General features: G+C 37.3%; 3 protein-coding genes and 1 long non-coding RNA gene across 5 annotated transcripts in view; 1 reads left to right on the top strand and 3 right to left on the bottom strand.

The window, feature by feature from the left end:
- LOC132202267 (exportin-1) overlaps window positions 1-23,892 on the top strand; it is a 49,269-nt gene that overhangs the window by 14,286 nt on the left and 11,091 nt on the right. The window lies entirely within an intron of this gene.
- LOC132202207 (protein sly1 homolog) lies at window positions 139-3,208 on the bottom strand. Its single transcript, XM_059628979.1, has 14 exons — window positions 3,050-3,208; window positions 2,714-2,873; window positions 2,439-2,652; window positions 2,300-2,387; window positions 2,008-2,239; window positions 1,701-1,928; window positions 1,559-1,649; window positions 1,372-1,504; window positions 1,133-1,317; window positions 998-1,077; window positions 799-940; window positions 534-743; window positions 404-481; window positions 139-343 (listed from the first exon to the last, which is right to left on the bottom strand). Exons 1-14 carry the CDS (start codon window positions 3,075-3,077, stop codon window positions 314-316), a joined length of 1,899 nt encoding a protein of 632 aa, XP_059484962.1. The 5' UTR covers window positions 3,078-3,208; the 3' UTR covers window positions 139-313.
- Window positions 7,262-8,758, bottom strand: LOC132202208 (uncharacterized). Its single transcript, XR_009442348.1, has 3 exons — window positions 8,706-8,758; window positions 8,484-8,643; window positions 7,262-8,192 (listed from the first exon to the last, which is right to left on the bottom strand). It is a non-coding gene; the product is annotated as an uncharacterized LOC132202208 (long non-coding RNA).
- Window positions 13,405-19,684, bottom strand: LOC132202525 (NF-kappa-B inhibitor cactus-like). Of its 2 annotated transcripts, XM_059629487.1 has the most exons (7): window positions 19,491-19,684; window positions 17,506-17,908; window positions 17,163-17,268; window positions 16,842-17,097; window positions 15,152-15,240; window positions 14,727-14,972; window positions 13,405-14,372 (listed from the first exon to the last, which is right to left on the bottom strand). In XM_059629487.1, exons 1-7 carry the CDS (start codon window positions 19,552-19,554, stop codon window positions 14,289-14,291), a joined length of 1,248 nt encoding a protein of 415 aa, XP_059485470.1. In that variant the 5' UTR covers window positions 19,555-19,684; the 3' UTR covers window positions 13,405-14,288. The 2 variants fall into 2 exon arrangements, with proteins under 2 accessions (XP_059485470.1, XP_059485469.1); XM_059629486.1 differs by lacking the exon at window positions 19,491-19,684 and having other exon boundaries at window positions 17,506-18,352.

Here is a 23,892-nt window from a genome sequence, read left to right as displayed (position 1 = left end):
TTAATTAAACGTGTCATTTTGTTAAAAAACATTATAATTTGAACTTCCAAAGAAGAGAATTAAAAAGTATTTTACGTTACAAAAGGAATACTTTTCATTTCAATATTTGTGCTCATGTGTGTTCACTTCATAAAACAACTAATGAACATTATAAACTTTGACATTTAAATTTGTATATATTATTTATTTTAAGAAGCCTATCATTAGAATAACAGAATATAATCGGCCACAATGCAGAAGTGGCAGGTGGACAAATGACAATAAAGCTGAAGATTTTGGTGACTTATAATCGGAATGAACAATGTGCTGGTAATCAGTGGATCTCTTGTCCTAGGAGAGAAAGCTGGAATTTTATTTTAGCTTGTTAGTGATCGATAATTGAAAAACAAAATAGCAGGCTTACCTGTTTGAGGAATTGTTTGGCATTGTTGAGGGACGTGGAGCCATAAATTACCCTCTTGCTCCCCTGCACTCCTTTGCTCTGCAGAACGAGATTTAATAAATAATTAAGAAAAAAATTAATTATCTCCTACCTTGGCGTAATCGACCAAATTTTGGTACTCTATGTAATTTCCACCACCGACGACAAAAACGATTGCGTCGTGGAAGGGAGCTCGGTTTTTAGGGGGTTGCGATCCATCCACTTGTCTAAGCTGTTTCGGGTCAAAATGTCGGTAGTCTTCGGTTTCTGGAGAACTTTTAAGCTCCATCAGCTCGTCGACAATCCGTGTGACTGGCAAATTCTACGCAGAGCATTATTTGAGACTTTCATTAAATAATACGATTGGGAAAACTCACATGCTTTTTAACAACCAAATTTTTTACTCCTTCCATTACGAAAGCTGAGCCTTGAGAGACGAGTTTCGAGAACATGCTGACGGTTTTGGTTCCACTGCCCAAATACTGGCTAGATGTGCTGCTGGTCATTTTTGTGTATTGTCTGAAAAATAAAATATGGTTTAATTTTCATAATTTAAAAATCCTGGCAAATTCATACTTCCAGCGTCGAATGTAAGTCAGAGGAGACAAATCACAGCCAGCATTCTGCAGAGCTGCAGAAAACCGATCCAACTCAACCTGAGTTTACGGCAATGAATTAATTTTGTCGCAATTCCCACAAACAAAATTTTACCTCCGACATAGTTTGAGAACAAATGTAGTAAATAATAAACAGTCTCATTTTGTCCTCGGGAGTGCTGGAATCATTGTCCGTAATAATCTCCATGAGCCCTTTGTCCAGAGTGACTTTCCCCATAACCTTTTCCTCCACTTCGAAGAACGAGTCCAGCTTTCTGCTCTTAATGTGATTGAGAATGGCTGCAAAGAGGCAAGTTATTGACGCAGCCTCTTAAAATTGCAAAATGCTCTTACCTGTTGCAATGGTTGTGTGCATGTCAATGAGTCGTTTCTTTTCGAGTAACTGCGGCAAAGTATTGACAGCACTTGTCAGCCTTGCTGTGTTGTCAGACATCATGATTGCAGCATCACTGTCGTTATCCAGACCCTTCAATTGACGCGTTTAGTTAAAAATTTGAATCAAATTTATTATTTTAACTACCATTGAAGCTTTCAGCTTCTTGACCTCTTCTTCGGACGACTTGTACTCTTCTAGCTCCTCCTGAATCGCTTCGACCACAGTCAGAAAAGGGCTAGTGATGAAAATTTAAATTTTTTGTTAACTTTTTGTGAAAATTATTCACCTGCCCTTGTGACTTATCCAAAATTTGTCGCTGGCGTCCAGATCGCAAGCTCTGGTTTTGACTTTTGTTCCTCCACTGGGAGATCTGCCTGCGTTTTCCTCGACCACCACTCTGTTCAACGAAAGGTCCAGAACATCATGGGCAAGGGCTTGGTACGTCCAGGTGTGGTGCAGGGGAGTAGCCATGTCCACATTTCTGTCCAATACTATCAACAACGGCCTCTGGTAGCTGAAAATAATAGAAAATTTTAAATTCTCAAACACCAAATTTTGTCTAAAAATTATTTCTGAATGGCGTTTTTATAAACCTGTAATGAGACGCCTGTCCAGCCTCCATCATGAACAAGTTGTTTCTCGTGTCGCGCAAATTTTCCCTCAGCTTTTTGTCCAGTTTTTCGGCAACCATCTCGGCTGCATTTCCCCTCGGACTTCTGATGATAGGCACTGCCCCTAAAGTGGCGAACACGCAGAACAAACTGTCCACAATGTTGTCCATGATGGCCTCCATATCCGAGTCCTTCATGTCTCCCTTGTTGATTGCTGGACAATTGAATTTAATTAATACGTTTTGCCGAAATGAAGATATTTTCCGCATCTTACAGTAATAGGAAATGGCATCACTGTTTTGGTGCTTCAAAATGAACAGGTCCTCCTCAAGGGAGATGAAGTTTAGATACTGGTCAAAAACCTAAATCGAAAATATTAGATAGAGGAAATTTAAAAAAAAATCCACTCTCACTTTCTGAACACTAGAAACGCAGTTCGAGTGCAGGGCGGCGGCGGCGAGATCTTCCAGCCTTTGCCGAGAAATTGGGGAGATGAAATTCAGGTGATAAGAATCGTACAGTCCGTTCTGCAAATCTTGACCAATCCGACCAAGGTTCTCTTCGGAGGGCATGCAAAAGTACACAGCTGGGACGTCAGGAATGGGGTCTCGGTCCGAATGCAGTTGCCTGCCAAAAACATTAATAAATTTTTTAATCCGATTTTATGTTGGTTTTAAAATTTTCTTACACGTGCAGAGTGACACCGAGTTCTCTCAACTCTCTGACAGAAATGAGCGGCGAAATAATGTCCTGGCCGAACCTGTCGTAAATCAAAACCTTCCACGTCGGCTCGTTCACCGTCGATTTGGACATGGGCAGGTTGAGGTTCAGCATTTGCCTCAAAGTGGCTGTAAATATTCATATTTAATTTTAGGTTTGAAATTTTAGATGAGAATCTTTAGTAATGTCAAAACAAAAATCAACGCCAAATTAAAAATTGGCGAGACTCAAAATGTTTTGCTGAAAAAATTTAATTCCAGCGCTGGTAAAGATTCAATTCATAGATAATTAATATTGAGATTACCTAATTGTTTTTCTCTGATATTGGCCATTCCGAGATCGAAAGGCAGAATTCGGAAGGGCGAAAATTTGTTTTTGTTAGCAAGATACGTGGACTTCTTTTCAAAACAAGAAACAGATGAGTCGTGACATGTCTGCTGCCGGCAAAGTGAACTGCCGCGTCATCTGCCGCTTTTTTTTAGAACCTCGGTGCTCTGTGATGTGGGGCGACTAAAAATATTATTCACGTGTGCTGTGGCTAAATGAGGAATTATTATAATATTTTACTACATAGATGTATGAACAAATTTTATTGATAATTTTATCAAATGAATAAATGTGTATCCTTACACATTGACCCTTCAACAAGCAACAACTTATAATAATAATAATAATTAATTAATTAATATCACAAGTTTTGCCTTTTTGAATAAGGTCAGAATATTTTTCAAATTTAATGAAAATTATTAATTATCTGTACCATTTAAACCGCGGTAAGAGTTTTTCAATTTAAAAATGAAGAAAATTAATGCTACAAAATTATTTTCCTTTAAATAAAAATTAATTTAAAGATTTTCCAAATTGTTGTTACTTTGCATGTGTGTTTCTGTGCTTATTGGTGTAGAGTACGTAGTGTCTTTATTAAAAAAATTTTTATGCAATTTTTTTATGATTAAAAAACAAAACCAATTTTCAACTCTTAAATGTATATTTTTCTGAAAATTTTAGTGCAGTAAATATATATAAATGCTATTTTTTGACTGACATGTTGATGGTCGCTTGCACTTGATTTAAAATTTTATCAACGAGGGTCAAAAGCGACCGGGTTTTCCACTGCTGTCTTGTCGAACCTGATTATGCTGCAATTAATTGATAACTTGGGGAAATTCTGGGACTTCATTAAAAACACCATAGCTCTCTGCCTTGGACGACTTTTTCAGTATTTGTAAGTCAGTCAGCATATATGGGAAAACAACGCGCGGACAAAACAGTTAAGGTCGAGCAATGCACAATAATTTTATTATCAGCAGTTTCTCCAGCAAGCACATGTGGCGCGCCGGGAATCCCTTTTTGCTGCGAGGCTCGCTCGATTCGAAGGATCCCCACGCGCGCAGCCTTGCTTGCGTTGACTTTTTCGCCAGGCCCTTTATGTATATTCAAGTAAGGGCAGCTATGTTGGTGTTATGTATTCAGCCAGCATATTATGCAGCACTTCCGAAGCAAAAAATATATCGCCCGTGGGTGGACATGGTGGCCTTGTGAAATCCTTTTAAGATGCTCAATTGACAAAAATATATTGAAAATCACGCACATCTTCACATTTTTTTTTTTTTTTTTTTGTATTGGCAAAGAACCTATAGTTGTATAGGTTGTCCCTAGTTGTGGGGAAAACAATGAACCTTTAGCTATAATTATTCAGAAAAAATTACCTTTTATACGATCAAAATAAAAATCACCAAAATCCATATAATATATATTTGATGAAAAGTCACCGATTTCAACAATATTTTTTCACCCTCTTTTGAACCATAAAATTTATTCTATTTCCGCAGAATTATGCCCTTAAAAATCTCACCTTGAAACAGTCCTAAAGCATTAACATTTTTTTTTTCAAAATTATTCACCCATAATTGTCTTTTTTCACTTAAAATCCCCTATCTAAGTTAAAAAATCTTTTAAATACGCCCTTACTTTGCAAAATTAATTAAAAATTGAATGTATTTTTTAACGAGGACAAATAAACAACAATAATAATTCATTTTCCTAGCCGGAAGTTGTCCCACATCTCACACACTAAACTATTTGTTAAAATTAGTTTTGCTCTTTTTCCTCATTTGCATTTCCTTTAATGGAGATAGGAAAATTAGTACATGAAAAAAGCAGCGATTCGCCGAAGCACTAATCGCGAGGAAATTTTTTTTCATCAGTTCTTGATTGTAACGCGGCTTTTTCGTCCGAATATTCTTCTACATTTTCCTCGTGTGCAAGTTGCGTGCTAAAAATGATAACGCCAGTTGCGCAATTCTTACTTATTCCCAAACACAATTTTCCTCGCTTGTTATAAATGGCAAAATTTGTCTACAACGCACTATTAAGTCGATAATCAATTTAAATAATTGATGGAACGTGAATCTGGCGTGGTTTGTATATCTTTTGGCTTTGAATCATGAAGGCCACAAGAGTCAATCAAAACTTAAATGTAACATATAATTAAATATTTAAATTGATGATTGGTTTTACTAAAACTGTGAGAAAAGCTATAAGGGTATAGGCTTGAAATAATAGAATTTTTACTATAAATTTGACTATTAATTAAGAAATTAGTTTTTATTTATCCGAAAAAATTTGTTTCTGTTTTTTAAAAACTTGAAAACAGTTAAAACCCTGAAATTAAGGCAAAGTTAAGTATAAAAACACCTTTAAAGCATTATTTATTAAGCAAACCAGAAGGATGATTTAAGTTACTTTTGATTTTTTAGAGCATAAAATTTTTCCAACAATTTCATGGTTTGTTCTCCAAAATCTAATTTATTACAGAATCATCGGCATAGTAAATTGAACTTAAGATCTTTACTATAAAATAAAAGTAAGATGTTAAGAAGTTTTATAATTAAGACTGTGCGAGAAAAACAATGGAATACATACCAAACAAAAATTAATCCTCTCTTAAATATTAAACCCTGAAACTGGTTTACACTTAACAACACAAACAAAGACACTAATAATAACAGAAACACACTCGCACATGAACAAAAATTTAAAGGGAAATAAGTCGGTTTAAAAATATTAGCATTTGTAATTTATTCCAGGAAAGACACAGTCTCTGAAGGCATCCGCAAATATTATACATACCTTGGTTCAAAGTTTCTGTGCTAATTGAAACTGTGAATTACGCATTTCGCAACAAATTAACCTCATGAAACATTCTATTAGCACATCATGTGGCAAATATTGTCAACTTTTCTCGGTGGAAAGTGCACTAATTGGTCCTACGCAAGGGATTCCCCTTGACAATCACCGTGCGTGGACGACGAAAGTTAATTTGAATAATTGTAAAGATCATCCAAGGCGAAGTGCGATTTGTGTCTGGGGAGAGAGGAAGACGGCGGCTGACTTGCGAGAGAGCAAAATATGCCCACATGACTTAGGACTTTCACCTCTCTGCGCTACCGAGACTTGAGCATTTTATTTATTATATTATTATGTGGTGCGCCGCGCACAGTGCATTAATTTCTCTTTCACCCGAGCACGCATGTCATCGGGAATTTTTTGCCTGTGTTTACGTGACGTGGATGACTTCAGCAGTTGCATAGTCATTGGAACATCATCATTATGATTTTCTCTCCGCGGGCTGCAGTGAACCCAATTTGCTTTGGTTTTAGCACTTCTTCTTTCCTATGATTGATTTTGAAGAGCGTTTTTCCCCGCGCAAAAGGAAGAAGTTTGTACTATGCGGAAATTCAGCAGAAATTAGCACAAATTGTGTGCGTGTGGCCTTTCGCACAAGAGTGTAATGGCCCACGCGTTTAATCTGGGATTTTACCCCCGAAGTGATTCCATGCAAGCAAAATTTTTTGCTGATGCAGCGGGATTCCTATTTTTTTTTTTTAGCTTCCAGGACCCTTTTCTATAATTTAGTTCTGGTAATTTGGTCATGAAGTGTCAGGGATGATATTTTTTTCCGATATTTTGTTTTGGCGCAGGAAACGCCGAAACGTTGAATTTGTATAGAAACTAGAAACACGAGGTTTCATTGTTCTTCACCGAGCGAAAATTTACTGCAATCTTCTATAAGTTGCTACTAAGTTGTAATTTAATGAAAATCGTGATTTTGTTAAATTAAAGTGCAAAAAAAAATCATAATTATTCATTAATAAATACACTTTAAAACTAAAGGTATGACATAAATATTTATAGATAACTATAAAATTAGGAGAGAGTGCTGTGCTCATGCTCAGTACTGCTTTAGGAAGCTTTTTGCTTGGAAAAAGCTATATTTTTCTTTGTACCTAATTAATAAAAAATAATTAAATATAATTCATAAATTATATGACAATGAATCTCAGTAATTTTTCAGTTTAATTAACAGACTAATTTCAAGTACTTCTTCATTTTTTTTTCATTAAAAGGATGTTTTGATAGATGTATGAGTTTTTAAATGACTGAAGAATAACAATAAAAAAATGGCATAAAATTTGGTCTGATGTGACTGTAATTTTTTTTCTTTATTCAAATTGATTTTGTTACCACAAAAATTTAAATAACAAAACGAAACTTGATAATGTTGATTTTATTCTTTAAACTTAAATTGCTACGCATTTTTTGTGCAATTTACTCCCGATGATTGAAACTTAAAAAATAAGTTCCTTTTCAGCTTGCAAAATCTGCATTTTGTGCTGATTTTTTTTAAGAAGCATTTTTGACGTTTTTAAAAGAAAACTAATTTCATTGAAAATATGTTGACTCATACTCGCAATTTTATCTTCTGCCGGTGAGGGACGAGAAAAAAATTTAACAAAGCCGCATTCAAAAAAGGAGTTGCAAGAAGCGATTAGGCGTAAGAATTTTCCAAAGGAGTGTGTCTGCTGTGCGTGTTGCCAACTCACGCGGCTCTTGGCAAATGATGCAAATTCAAGTGCTCGTCGCAAGGTAATGTGCTTGCATTATGACGTTGCACGTTGAATGAATGCTCGCTTACATATCAACAGTTTATTCGTGCGGCGCTCAGGAATTCCCTAATCGCCGAACCACAATAAACAGAGATGCCATTTATTTTCACTTCTCACTCGCATACAAAATCACAAAATCAGCGCAACACTATACATTGTATTCACAATCGAGAAATTAGTATTTTATTTAAGCAATCTTTATATTTCTATTGATTTACAATTTGGATACATGTTGGGGAAATGAATTTTTTTCATTTTGTTACTATTAGTTTATTCTAGACAGCTCTAGATCATCCTTAATGAAAAGCAAGTTGAAAATGATGCATATTTTTAATGAAAGACTTGAAATTGCAAGGTCATTCAAGGAAACTTAAAAAAATTACCTTGTAATCATCACTTAAGCGACTGGCTTCGTAAATTAGCTAACAAGAAAACCTGATTTTGGAAGTCGTCCAAATGGGTGATGTGGAGCACCGGTTGCAAAAGGCGCTTGGGGTGCTAAAAATTCCAAGACTTAATTAATTGGACAAAATTTTCACTTTACAAATTTTCCTTGATATTTCACTTTCAATAAAGCTTCAAATATTTATAAGCCTTTTTTTAAAATTTCAACTTTTTTCATATATATATTTAAAATTACAATAAGATTTGAATACGAAAAAATATCTTTACTCTCAAATTTTACACATGGGAAAATAAATAAAGAAGTTTTATTATAGTTGTTTGTATTTGTAATATTTTGTATTGCGAGAAGTAATAAAGCAAGCTACTCAAAGTACTCAAACTTACTGTTAATCACATCATCAAACTGCTTGTGGCTTTTTCCTCTCAATGATGCAGCCACCTGCAAGAGTTTGCGTTGTTTTCAGCACGTAGGCATAACAAGACCAGACGGACAAAAAACACCTAACCTGTGACAAGACTCGAATCGGTCACGAGCAAAACTGATCTACAATTTGTCATAATCACTGAAATAGTTATTTTAATCATACATTTCGATTAGCTATTAACCTCAACAAATTTCTCATTAAGTATTTTGTTGCTCTTTACCCACGTTGCTATGCAGTTCTACCATTAGATTATCATTTAAGATTGCACTTTGGTTTTGAAAAAAAGCTTGAAAAAGAGATTGTGTAATGTACAAACAGCAGCACCGATAATCATTTTGTGGCTGAAGTGTCACCGATGACAATTAGATAACTTAATTCAGAATTAAAATTAATAAAATGCATATAAGAATAAGAAAAGAAAAAGGCCGCACATAATTTACTGAGCTAAAATTTTTAACTTCATGATTTTTAATAAATTTCGACGCCCAAATTTTATATCTTGAACGTGTTCTGAGAAGATTATTGAACTTTTCCCTCATTTCCTTCGTATTTATCAACGAACAAGGTAAAAAGGTCTTTGTATTCTCATATAAGGTCACATTTTATGCGGCGGGGATTCCCAACAATCTGCGCGTGACTCCGGCCGGCAGCAGGGTAAATATATTCGCCGGCGCCCAAAATAGACGCGGGCAACCCCCCGTTTAGAGAGAAAAGTGCGCCGACGAAATATTTTCGCTGCATTTTTTGCGGCGCGCGTTCCGGCCCTCCAAAAATAGGCCACAGGGAAATTAGCATCTTAAGAGGAAAGAAACAAACCGAAATAAATGACTTAACTCTCATTTAAGCGGCGGGGGAGGCGCGAGAGAAATGGGACTATTTTTCGGCTCCGGCGGCGCTCGCAATTCACGGGAAATTTTGTTTGCTTATTGAGCGCTTCGAGCATGCTGCCGGCATATGTGCGCCTCCGATCAAACATAATTTCCTTCGGGAATACCGCAACAATTCAGCGAATCCAGCAGCAAACTAGAGACTTCTTGCTTCTCTCGTTATACGGGTTCAGCAGAAAAACCCAAACAGTCGAAAGTGCAAAAAATGCGAGCCTGAAGCGTGATTGAATTGAAACGAAAATATACTCGTTGATAAAATAAAAACACTTCTATTGGGAGGAAAGTACAAGTGATTCTAAAAGAAGCTAGATCAAAGTATAAAATTATTTCATTCATTCTTGATAAGCACATTTGAGGTGCGTGAAAAACACTCAATAAAGTAATGAGATTACTATTGGGCTTTTTAATTACCACAGAAACACTTCAACTTTGGACCGCTATAATTTTTGAAGGATTCCTCCAAATGATATGCATTTTGGTCGAACGCTTCCGTTGTTGATTGCAAATCACGTTGCCAGTGGACGACTTTGTCTGTGAGATACATTAAAATTCTCAGCAGAGCGATAAAATGCCAAAAGCAGTTATCTGTATGGTCACCTTGATAAAAGGTTTAGGTTCCAACTGGCCATTGACGTAAGCAAATTTTTTTTGCAATAATTGGGAAACACATGGCGAGATAGCTAGCCGATGGCGTGTGTAGACGCCGAGCCTCTAGAATTGGGTCTTGGTTAGAAACAGAAATTCCCCAGAGTTCATCTCGGAATTCTATCGGCAAAAATAGAGCTGAGAACGTGTGAAGAACACAGTCAGAGTTTAAACTAAATCTTTTGTTAAAAGAACACAAAATTAATGGAAGTTTCCCTTGAAATGGGAAAAAATTGCATTGAGATTTATTTGTGAGATAAATAGGGCAGGTCGGCAATACGTGTAATTTGAACATAATTATTTAAATTTGAAAAGGACCTTTTTTGGCAGTTCAAAATAATAGTTTTGATACAATCATAATTTACAAATTCTCATAATAATGGTGCTATTATATTATTTTGAAACCATGAAAGTTATCAGCAACAAACTTATTTGTTCTTGACGAAAAGAAAAGAGCGAGACTATACTTTTTTGAATAAAACTTAAATTGCGTTATAAAGATTATAAAAAATAATACCCGTATTATATTCTAGATAATGAGACAGGAGGAATAAATGAAAGGAAAAATTGTAATTTTACTTATTACATAAAATATTGCTCCCTTATAAAAAAGGAAATGAAATTTATCAGGATCACTCCATGATTTTAATTTTTTATTTGAAATATTTTCAAGATTTTCATGTTACTTATCGTGCATGATTGCAGAGTTATTATTTATTTTAAATAAGCAGCAGATGAGCAGCATAGCCATAAAAAAATAATAATAATACAAATTTAAATAAATAAAATTGATTGTAATTGGAATTTTGCAGTAGATTGTAAGAACTGTGAAGTTTAATTTTTTCATATCATGAAAAAAATTGCATGTTTGTTTTGTGGTTCACTCTCATAGCAACGGTCCATCAATATCAAATGATGAAATGATAGATTTGTTATTTAATTCTTCTATCAGAAAAATTAATTCAGATCAAGGAGAGTTAGTCTTGGTCTATCGTATTTATATTTTCAATTGCCTTATCTTCAAGTGTAAATATTTTTAAAATAGGCAACAATTATCTTTATATTTATGTCAGTCCGTCTGCAGTGGTCCTCTCTCAAGTTCAAGGAATGCCATCGTCGAATCCTTCCGCGTTCTGATGCAGCCAACGCCATCAGGCAAACCAACAAACAGAACAAGGAAAACAAACGCAAATTGCCCCCTATGACGATTTCCAACGTTTTCAAAGAATGTCTGTGCAAAAATCCCTTACTCGACAGAACTCGTGGATCGAAACTAATTCCACGAGTGCAGTGAAAGTCAATTAAAAGTTACATGTTAATGTGGCGCGTAATAACAAGCAGCCGCTAACGAACGGGTGGAAAATTGCCATAGAAGGCGCCGCTTGCGAATTGCTGGTCGATCGGCTATTTTCACGTTCGGGATTCCCGCAGACAAACAACACCTCTCTGCGCACTCATTAAAAGCGGCGTTTGGCTATTTCGGCCGCCGCGGCAAGGCCAGTTCATCGCACAAGTACTTTGCGTTTTTTTCGCGGTTGCGCCGCCGATGAGTGTATAGGTCGCGGCTCGCCCGCCGATCGAATTAGCTCACGCCAGGTTAAATTTAGGGACCGTTCCGAAGGGTGGGTAGGGGAATTTCGCCGAGTATTTCTGGCCAAGCTACCCCACAAATAACCAGGCACACTCATCGCCTTGGACTCTTGGCGATCGCCACCGTCTTCACAAATATATTGCATCTCTTACTCTTTCGCGCGCGCTCACCGCACCGACCATCGCGCACAACCCTTTCTTATTATTATTTTTTTTCAAAAGATATTTTGATTGATTTTGCTTCCTTTGGAATATCCTTTGGAGAAATCCCGCAGGAAAGTGAAGCATGGATGGCGATTTTGATTATTTATTCCATGACGTGGGTTAAAAAGTGATTATTCTTAATCTTATTCATTGCCTTTTTCCTTGCTTAACCGACTCAACAAATGACGTTCAAAGGCACTGAACAAATTTTTTTAATTTTAAACACAGTACGGTACTATGTAATTTTATAAATCTATTTATTTATTTTGAACTAAACTTTTCTGCAAAATAATAAATTATTGCACAAAATGTAGCTTAAATTAAATATTTCAATTTTACATAAAAGATGCGCCTATATCTGTGGCCCTAAACATAATTTAACTATTAATTAATTAAATTAACCTGTTTTCATTCAACTTTTAAACAATTTTTTTATCTAATTATAATATAATCAAACAATTCTTTTTAACTTTTTGAAAGTCTAATTAAATCAGTAAAGATTTATTTTATTTCATTTCACTTCATAAAAAAAACCATTTGGTACTGATGTCGCAATCAGGTCAAAAGATGTCAATATGAAAAATAAAATAGAAGGGTTTCTAAAAACGTAAGCAAAATTCAATTCATTTGTTTCTTATTTTACAGTGTTGTATATTGATTGTTTTTTCTCTCTTAAATTGATAAAATAGTTAATATTGAATATGAATAGTGGATTATTTGGGCAGAGAATAAAAAAAAAAAATATAATAATAAAAAAATTAAATTATTTTTTTCATCACTTCTTATTATAAGAATTGAAGGCAAACTATTATTATAATAAAGCCACCATCCCAAAATCAAAATAATCTTAGTGTTTATGGATTATGGCACGAATTTGCCGTGTAATTGGTAATTGCGCCCTTTTAATGGCGTTGCATCAACGTGACGACGTCCGAGGCGTCGATCAAGACGCGCGCGGACAGTCTCAGCTCCATATACGGCCAGGCATCACGAAAGTGCCCCGTCGGCGGTGAGCACAGCATTTGGCATCTCGGCCAGACTCAAAATTAGCAGGGCCCAAGTGTGCGTCCGTCCGTTCGTCCGTCCGAGTGCCAGAGAGACTCAGCGAAAAGACACATGCTGTTGTTTAGTCACCGAGCGCGCGTTACTTTGTTATTGTTTCATCCTTGCCTCTTCCGTTGCGCGCTTCAATTGTCATTCTCATGTTGGAGGAAACCAGACGAATAAACTGGCCCAAGTCGTCACAAATTTTTTAAATAAACATCTCAAACTATTATTTTTATACAAGTTTTTTTTTTAATTTGATAAATGCTATTTTTAATAAGCATAACATTGAGAGAATTTTTTTTATATTGACAACAAGTTCTACAAATACATTTTATTTAAGCACTTGTGTTCCTGCTTTTATTTTTTTTGTTTAAACCAAACTTTATTTATAACATAAGTATGAACCAAATCACACAAGATAAATTATGTCTGTTGATGCTTGGGGCGGATGCTGAATTCTTTAGTTAAATATCTCCTGTCGGTTATATGGTTAGTTAGGGTGACCACATATTTTTTTTTTTTTTTTTTTATCAAATTACTAGTTTTAATTGCGTTCTGGGTTTTGTCGAAGAGTGGTTGCTCGAGAGAGAGGCCACGGTCGAGTAAATGGCTCTGATTTTTGCTGGCAAAACCCGGCGGTCGATGCCGCCGGGATATTATGCTAAGGGGGCCTGAGCATCGAAGCTCTCCAGAATATTTGGTGTTGTATCGGCTGGGCTGGCAATGCAATGAAAGGCAGAGCGAGCTGGGGAAGCCCTGAATGTAGCCAGCAAGTGGGTGGGGATTCCCACAGAGCGGCAGTCATGCAGCTCAGCAAAACAGCGGAGAAATCTATCCTGGCCAAGAGATTTGTTAAGTGCATAGAGGAAGAAGCTGCTATCTTTTGTTGTTTTAGAAAACGTAGGAAATCAAACGAACGCATATTTTCTGTGAATGGAGCAACACATTCGATTATTTTTCTTTAATTCATAACTTCTGCGAGTGTGTGTGTCATGGTTTACATAATATTATGCTATAACAGAGACGAAAACAAGGTAATATTTTACAAGAGAAATTATATAATTTTTAAAAGTACAAGAAGTTCGTTCACGCCCTCCGGTTCCTCTCTTGCCAACACTCGGAAATCGGAGACACGCGAAGTTCGTTCCGAGTCAGTTTGAAAAGTTTCCGCGCCGTCACACTCACTGCATGTTGCGATCAATTATGTGGTACACAGTCTTTTTACTTAGTAATGGCCAGTGTATCTTACTGTTCAATTTACATAAAATATTTTGGTCACTGTATCACTTCATCAGCGATGCATTTATCTCCCCTTAAAACTAAACTGTCCTCTTCCTAATCAATTGTGACCCTATTACTTTTGCCCGAAATCACTTTGTTCGTCCTCCAAGTTAGGCGCTCATGATTGGACGACTTGAGGTTAGGAAGTTGTTGAACCCTCCGAAGAACCCCTCAACAGGTTGCTGACCCAGAATCTGTCGAGATCAACACAGAAAAATAACACTTTTAGATGGCATATCGTGAATGAACATGGTATTTTAAAAATTAAATATTTTTTTTTTGTGGGCCAAAATTTACAAGAAAATAATGTTACAGAGCTGAAAATGAATTTCGCCAGTGCGAAAACCGGTTTTTTCAATGCTATCAAGTAAGTGCAAGTGTACTGAACCCACACTGGACGTTGACTTGCCCTTAAGAGGGAAGAAATCAGAGAACCGCGGGGAATTCCCAAGCAAGTTGGTTTCAAGCAAAATTGAGTAACCTTGAGATAACGAATTGATACAGGGAAAGCCCTGCTCTATTGGTGAAATGGATTAAAAATGGCTTACCATGTCATCGTCCGAGTCGGACTCGTCGTCAACGGGCAGGGCGCTGGCGAAGCCCCTTTTGGAGAGCTCGGCGGCCAGGCTCCGGTCGGCGTACAGGGCCAGTTGGTAGGCCGTGTACCCCGAGTAGGTTTCCAGGGAACAGTCGACCAGCTGACTGCAGTTGTGGTCCTTCAAAATCGCCTCCCACACGTTCCGTTTGCTGCGCTCGGCCGCTATGTGCAAAGGTGTCCGCCCACATTTCAGTTCCTGTTGGAATAAAAAAAAGGGTTGTGTTAGCAAATTTTCAAGAAAATTCTGAAGTAAAAGGGAATTTTTTTATTAGCAAATTTTTAATTTTGTTCTTTTAGTTAATTATTTTATTATAGTTTATGTTCAGTTGATAAAATAAGAGCACTTTTTTGTCTAGAAAGTGAAAGCAAACTTACTCTAGCATTGATGTTGGCCCCTGCCCACACGAGACGTCTCAATACATCTGCATGGTCGCCAGCGGCTGCCAAGTGAACACAGTGCTGACCTGCAAGCACACAAGTAGCCATCCTCGTTGTAATTAATGATGCTATCTGATGATTTACATGCGCGCGATGGAAAAAAAACAATCGTGGCGTAATTCAAGACGCGCAAAAAGCGGCGTGTATTAATAATAATCGCCGCGTCTGGTGCTGAATGAATGGTAGCTGCGAATTCCGCTCTAATTTTAGCGAAAGCGGCGCGGCTTAAAAATAGCCCGTCGACGCTAAAGGCAAAAAGGCCATCGTCGGCGAAGCGTATTTGTATTTATAGACTATCACATGTGCGTGCTGCCCTTCTTTTTGGACGGTCCAGCAAAAGAAAACTTGATATTCAAACGCGAATAATTCATGAAAAAAAAAATAGATTGAAGAAATCAAAGATAAAATTTAAGTCCGTTTCTTATCCATAAACAAATGACCTTTCGCAAGCGACTCTCTTATCGATTTTGAATGCATTCCAGAGCACGCATTTTTTTCCACCTACAGCGCGGTCACGCACGCGAGGCGCCTCCAATCAGTGGCCACATCGGTGAAATACCACAGCACACCGCAAGCAAAACGGAAACTTTACCGGGAAAATCCCGCAGGCAAATTTTTGTGAATTTGAAAAGGGACTTTCCTTGTCGCAGAGGTTGTTTGAACAAACAGAGTGGTTTCCACCGCCGCTGGAAATTCACTGCGTTATGTGCCACCCGCTCCGTGCTCATGAATAATTACAATAAAATAAAAATCAGCAGCGAATTTAATGTTTCTGGTGAAAAGAAAGAAAGAAAGAGCTGCTTCCTCCGCAGGAATCCCCAGCGTCGATTCTGACGGAGGAGCAACAACCTTATAACAGTAACGACGATAATAGGAACGAGAGAGATTTCTTTCCCGAACGCGCGTTGCTGCAGAGAGAGACGCGGGAATCCCTCAGCTATTTATCTGCATCGCGTAATTCGCACTTCTTACTAAGGAAGGTCGCGCACTTTCAATGACACAAATATTGATTCTGCATCAAGGTGCGTCGGTTTTTAATTGCTTGGAAAACGCCTCGTTTGTTATTTCAATTGACGAAAACAAATCAGAGAAATTCTGGGAATTTTTAAGCCGCAGGATTTGCATCGCCATACGCGTTCCGGGAAGAGGACCGATTATTTTCAAATTATGCGTCAGCACTCTGGTTTGACAGATGCCGCTGCCGCAGAGAGAGCACAGCAAGCAGTTTCCGGTTGTTATGTGCAATTTCAAGCCTATCAATTTTTGAGTTCTATTTAATACTGATTGCCGCGCCTGATGGAAATTCCTTTTTTACCAAACGAGAAACGCGTAGATTGATGCGACAAACAACATCACAAAGACACGTGCATCGGAGATTAATCATTATTTCGAATGCACAATTCTGATAAGAATTGCGAAACCTTTCACATTGATAAAGAAGAAGTCGAGAGGAAAATTGAGGACTTTCCTCATCATCTATCTATATATGTTGTGATTATTGCGTAGGTGAAATGAAAGGCTTCCGTCCCTATCTCGGCTTATTAGGAATTCCCTTCAGGGGCAAAACCCAAAAAACAAAATAACATTCGTGGAAAAATGGAAAATTAATTTGATTAAATTCACTAACCGTCATAATTTTGCTCCTCAAGCAACACTTGCTTCGAAATGTATCTTGGCGCGTTGAAGACAAGCCCCGAGGTGGACATTTCCTCCACAGTAATGGGCTGCAAAAGGGCGTGAACACATTTGGAGAAACCCTGCTCGCTGGCCAGGTGCAAGGCGGTGTTTCCGTTTCGGTCCCTCAAATTTGGAGAGGCCCCGGCAACCAAAAGGGCGCGAACGATTCGCTCTTGCTGCGTCAACACAGCTAAGTGAAGAGGTGTCTGTAGAAAAGAAAAAGGGAATATTTATTAAAAAATTAATAAATATTTCAGGGGAAATGCCTTACCTGGTGGTAGTTGTTTGGTATGTCCAGATATTGTGGATCTGGTGCCATCCGAATTAAGCTGTACACAGCTTCAATGAAGCCTTGAATGATGGCGATGTGCAAATTTCTGTGAACAAAACGAGAAATTTTTTAATTAAAATACATTTTAAACTTATATAAATAAATATTTAATTTATATTATTCCAAATTTTAAATTTAACTATTAATTTTTTTTAAATTATAAAATATTTTACGATAAACTTTTTATAAAATATTTATTTGAATAATAATTTTTATTTGTTAATTTTTTTTTTAATTTTTCCACATCAAAAATTTAATAAATTATTTAAATAAATAAACTCACGTGTCTCCATCCTCATCCTGGTCGAAGTAAAGATCGTCCAGACCCAAATTTCGGGGTTCAGGTAGAATTTCCTTCTGCGGCGACAGGGGCACCTTTTGGCACGACCCCGTTGGCGAGGACGGCGTGAAGGTGGTGCTGGTGGGCGACGGGGGCGCATTGAGGTCGTTGAGGTGCGACTTGAGGCTGAGCCCGCTGAAGTGGTCGTTGAGTCCCTCGTGGAGTCCGAGGCCGGAGTCCTGGTGGTCGTACCGCATGGAGGAGGCGCTGGACAACAAGTTCTCCTCGGACTCGTGGAAGGCCGAGTCCCTCTTGCCGCTGAGGCCCTGCTCAGACGTGAGCGACTGCTCAGAGGCCACCAGTCCTGAGTCCAGGTTGTCCTCGTCCTCGCATTTGGAAGACCAGTCTGAAAGCACACCACTGCCCGCGTCAGCACCTTGGGTCATCGCAGCGGCCGAATTGCTGCGCCACGACATTGCTGCTGCGATCGAGTTCACCGCGGTTGTGAATTTGCAAAGGGTAAAAGCTCGGGGTCTTCAGACGGAGGCACCGGACGCCATTCTAAGCCGCTCGCACTTATTGGTAAACTGAGTGAATGCTGCTGGCTGCGAGTGAGAGCGAGCGGGCGCTCCCCGTCGCGGCGGTGCTCTCGGGGAAACCCGCGAGAGGCGGAGTTTGGCGTCCAAAGTGGCTGCTCTGGGCCCGATCGGGGGCGCGCCACGACCCCGGGGTCGAGGGTGCGACGAGATTGCGGGGTTGAAGGCCGAAAGCGCGCTGCCCAGGTGGCTTTGGTTTGCCCTTTGTACGCGCACAGGTGCTCGGTACTTGGAGGCTCGCCGTATAATGGGAACGGGTTATACAATGACTGGTCACGTGACCCACGGAGGATCCCTCCCTACTCCATGTGGAGGCCGAGTGGAGATAAAAAAAAACATCTCGGGTGGCAAATTCAAAAGTTCCGAACTCGATCGCAGCGCTTCGTCATAACGAATTTTATTAAAAACGCAATTTAAATTTTAAATAAAATTTAGGGACTATTTCAGGCTCTTTGATTTTAAATTAGTCGTTCTTGGAATTTTTTTAAGCGAGATAAATTCTCATTTAAATATTCGTAAAAATAAGTTTTTTTCCTTCAAATTAAAAAAAAAATATGAATTTTAAATTTTATTCGGAAGTTTACCTCTGCACAGACTAGGCTGTCACTCATAGGTTTTTTAAATTTCCTACCGCCTTACTTCCCACGTTCCCAGAGGAAAATTTTGTACTAAAATATGACACAACGAAAATCCCACTTTAATGGCTGATATAATTTTCAAATTTCCACAGGATACAGAGTTTTTTAACTTTTGAACCTGTTTTTGAACCATATTTTTTTCCAGCAGATCGATTTTGTTTCGGAATAATTTAAAAAAAAAATTCAAGTCGGCATTATTATTTCTTTTATAGTGAATAGAAAATTTACCAGGATTCCCCTGTTTGAGAGCTGTCACTTGCGCTGATGTCATAATTTAAGTAGCGGCGGATGTACAGAATAAATCACAAAAGCGACCGGCCGCTGTGTGGAAAAGTCCCATCATAAATGAAAACAACGTTGCTGAAAAAGCGCACTGGCAGCATCCTTACATATACTGCAGTGCACATCGGGCGTTTGCCTTTTGGCACAGATAAATTACTCTCATCGACTATAATTGAGCAATTCAGAATTTACTGAAGAAAAATGAAAAGTATATTCCAACTTTGTATTTTGCAGTGTGCATAACATCGTAATGTATCATTCCAGCAACTCAGGTGGGAGATGAGGAAAAAGAGCAAAATTCCGAATTCGTCATTATGTTTGGGAAAAAGTTTCTTAAAGGAAAACGCGCGTCAAGCCCTATTTTAAAATCTATCTATCATGAAGATAAACATATTGTGTAGCAGGAAAAAGTTTTGGGAATTGATATTAAAAAAAAATTAAAAATAAAAGAAAATTTGCAAAAAAATCTCACCTTTTGTGGCGACCGTATCTATATGCTTTCTGCTGGCGCACACTTTCCAGCTTTTGGATGGCATTTGACCGGAGTTGTGGAAACTGCGACTAGAGGAAGAGGGTGGGGGATGTGATCTTGAGGGGATCAACAAATTAACTGCCCTAGTGCAAGGTAATAACGGCGAGACCCGCAACGTGCGCGTCGTGTGTGTGCTCGCAGACAACTAAGCGGCCGGTGAAAAAGCGCCTCTCTCCAGCGAAACCTTGCTGGAATTCCCAATCTGCTCCGCGCGCGTACGTATGTTATGAACTGGCATCATTCGGATAATAAAGTGTGCTCCGTCAGCCTGCCTTCTCAAAAGGACACTTGAATAATCGGCTACAAAGGTGAACTGTCTCAGGCGGAAACTCCGGAATTCGTTTCGATTCCACGGATATTGTTGAGATAATCAAAAGTCCGGACTCCTTCGTGTGTCACAATTAACATCGCCTCTCGTCAGACACGCCCGTGAATTCTTTGTTTGGGAGCTTTGAGGAAAATTAAGTCGACGGGAAATAACAAGGGAGAAAAATAATAAAGGAATTCTATTTTTTTTTAATTTCCAGAATATTCAAAGGTTTCCTTTTGTTCATAAAAAATAGTTTTTAAAGATGTAGAAAAAAATGGTCACTGTAATTTATCTGGCCAATCAGTTGAATAAAAATTGGTAAAAAATAGATAATTTTAATAAACAGAAAGTTGCACGTAATAAATAAAATTAAATAAAAATGAAGTAATTAAAATTAAACAATAACTGTGCACATTAGCCCACTCATAACTACGTCAAGAGCAAAAAAATTGATAAAATTGATTCTGATTATGCCTTATTACCAAAAGTTTGTCTTCAATGTATGGGATTTCCATATAGTGCATGCAACGATGCAGTTTTGTTTTGCGCAATTTTTGCACGTGAAAAATTAGAGCAAGACTTTTCCAGTCGATGTGTTACCGCAGAGTTTGAAACGAGAAGGCTCAATTAACAGGAAAATGAATGCGCAGCTGTCGACACAAGCCATAGCAGGTGCGTGCGTCGCATTGTTTGGGTCTGCACAGGATTTCCCGAAAAAGTCAGCGAGCGACAACTGTATTAATTTCCCACGGTTGCGCGACCTAAACACGAAATTTCCAACAGGAAAATCGGAAAACCAGAGCACACTAAAATTCCCTTTTAAACTGATATTAATGAGGTCAAAAATAAAAATTATAAAAAAACATAACACTCAGAAGTTGTTTATGTGACATTCATATTTTTCTCGCAGCTTGCGGATGACAACAGGTGACGTATTTTATTTCTTGATGTGTGGCATCAATAAACAAACAATTCCTTATGTCCGAGGGATTCCCCGGCTGCAAACTACGCCGCTGTACGCGCGCTCAAATACAGCCACTTTACGACTTAAAAAATGAAAAATTTTACAAACAGAGAAAGCATGCAATTCTTTGTCAATCGCGAACAGGGTGGGTCGTGGGCGTCCGAGTGGTTTATGACTTGATAGCATTGTCGTTTCGCGCAACACCAAAGGAGAAAATAGTATTATTTTGTTTATCAGTCAAAGATAAGAGTCACTGGATCTAGGTTGTTGGTAAAATACGAGTATTCGTTAATTAGCTGGGAAGCCCGCATTCTCTTTTTTCTCTGTCAAATGGGTTTGTTAGCGGCTCCCTATTTTCAAACGCGTGTCGCCAGATATGCTGCATTCTGTTTTGATATTCACAAATACATTCTGCAAATAGACAGATAGAGAGCACAACGACTGTGAGCTAGACTATTTGTCTGTCACACATGCGTAGCGGATTGCATACTTTCTAATGTGTTCCTATAATAGGAGAGAATATAATCATATTTTTCTATTTTAATCTTGTTGATCTGTAAAATAATTGATTTAAAACGCAATAAAATTGCAATCTTTATGAAATTAATCTATTTAAAGATTTCATGCTATAGTTCATTATTAAAAATAAACACGTCTGGAGAAGCAGTCTTATCAACAATTATTTCACAACAGGTCACAGCACACCAGAAAGGCGTCAATAATTTGCCTGATGCAAGATCATTATTTTTTTGTATCAAACTTTGACCCCGCTATTTTTAAAAGATAAGAAAGTGTTTATAAAGGGCGACATGGCTTTAGTTGCTTTGGGGCGCAGAAACACGCTTTGAAATTAAAGCAGCACCTACATTTTTGGAATTTCCCACCAGCCAGACTGGATCAGACAGAAATGAAGACTTGGATGAATATTTTTCCCCACAAGGTTGTAGTACCAGTTGGGTTCAGTGAAACGAGGGGCCGCATATTTAACGCAGGGCATCTTATAAATTTCAAGATCAGAGAGCGCGCGTTATATATTCAATGGTCTCTCCTGGGATTTCCATTCCATCCACTTTACATGATTCGTCTGCTTTAATCATAAAATATGAAAATCAATCTTCATAGATTCTCGTTATTTATTCGCTTTGGTTACTTATATTCTTACACTGAACAACTTGGTTCGACATTAATTTTTCCTCGAACACTTCTTTGCTACGATAATGTTTGACGGTTTGGGTTTCCCTGCAGTTTAATTTAATTTTTTACTTCGCGTTGGTTTAATTAAACTCTGATAATTTGGGATTTTACCACATGAAAGAATTGATAAAAAAAAAAGTTCAAGAAAGTCTACATTTCCGTTCTAAAGGCTTGTTAAAGTTATAAAAAATTTTAATTTTCTTATAATATTGCACATTTCATTTCGGTATTTCCGAAATTGCTTTGAATAGCATGTGGAAAAAAAATACAAATAAGGTTTTCTATATTCGCGTTTATCAAACATGATGAAATGCACGAGTAACGTCATTGATGATGATAATTTTTTGCTCATCACTACTGCATATTTATCCATCCTCCATAGTCATTGAATCATTTTCATGCAGGTGGAGAGAAGTGGAACAAAATTAGCACAGTTATTGTAATTTCCCTGCCATGATTATAAGCATTGCCTTGAACACGCAATGATCAAGCGAATAGTGGCACATGTGGGAAAGTTGCGAAACGGCAACACCCTATATTTAGTTGATGATAAAAATTATATGCGTTCGAAATCACTTGAGCTCTTTTGAGATATAAAAATTACTCGTTAATCTTAAGGAGATTTGCGGGTTGTTTAGCAGAACAGAAGGTATATTCTGAGGTATATTCCAAAATATATAATCTACAGAGTCAACTGAAGTTACTTTGATAACGCAATAATTCAGAGTATTTTTCGCCATTATCACTTTATAAACACTCGGGCGTATTTGCATGATACGAAAAGCTACTAAAAGCCTGCAAATTTTATGCCTGGGATTCCCTTCTCTGTTAAACACGGAAAAGGGAGATGAGTGAGCGAGCTAAAGCAAGTCTTTACGAAATGCACACTTCTCAATAAGATAAAGGCAAGTGTCGCGTATACAATCTCAATGTATGGACCTATTGATCCCAAAAAAATATTAATTAGTAAATTACCAAAAAATATTTTCAATCGTATGTTACATATTTTTTATTTGCATAAACAAAAAATAAAGGAGAAAAAGAAATTTTGAACTATTCAGAACTGCAGATTATTGTAACTGCCGTGGAAATTTTTTCTCTCAATACACATTTTCATGCCGATTTCTTTTTTCTTATAAATTATGCTACTCTGACTGATGAGAATAATTTTTTTTTTTAATTTTGCACAACCAATTAGTTGAGTTATCATAAAATTTTATTAACTTTAACTTTTCTCAATTGAATCGTTTTCATAGTTGTTTGTAAAAAAAACTTAACCTCATTCTGTCTAGCTAAATTTAAATTGCCCTTCATTGCCTCAACACCCTCATCCATTGAACTTAAATGTTAATGTTATTAAATAGCAATACTTTACTGGCATATTTTATTACGAAAAAAATAGCTGAAAACCAATTATCCTTTAAATTTTAAATTTATTACTTGCTTATATTTTCTGACGAGTGATATTTTTATTGTTGAAAGGTATAATTATAAAATATGAATTGTTGTATGCCTAGCATGTTAAAAACCACTGAAAGAGTTTCAGAATACTTCTTTAATTTTGATGCAAGTTATTTTGTGGTCCATGGCACATCTTTCTCTCGAGGCTGTCGCATTTTAGATTCAAGGAGGTGCTACCGCTTCTTAGATTTTTAATAATACAAATATTTATTTTCTCTCGTAAAACAAATTGATTAGTTGATTATTGATAATTGAAAATTTTTGGCAATAACAATTTACTTACAAACTGAAAGTCAATCCGTATTGGAAATTCAATCTGGCTATTTCTTGTTACAGCCTTTTACATTTATTGTAATACTAAATTATAAACAATGATTAGATTATTAAATTACAATTTAATTTTAACGCTCATT

The sequence above is a fragment of the Neocloeon triangulifer genome, unplaced genomic scaffold (assembly GCF_031216515.1).
Source record: "Neocloeon triangulifer isolate White Clay Creek 2 clone unplaced genomic scaffold, ASM3121651v1 ptg000015l, whole genome shotgun sequence".
In the NCBI taxonomy this organism is placed as follows: Eukaryota; Metazoa; Arthropoda; class Insecta; order Ephemeroptera; family Baetidae; genus Neocloeon; species Neocloeon triangulifer.
The sequence above is the reverse complement of the archived record's forward strand: the minus strand, read 5'-3'. Positions and strand labels throughout refer to the sequence as shown.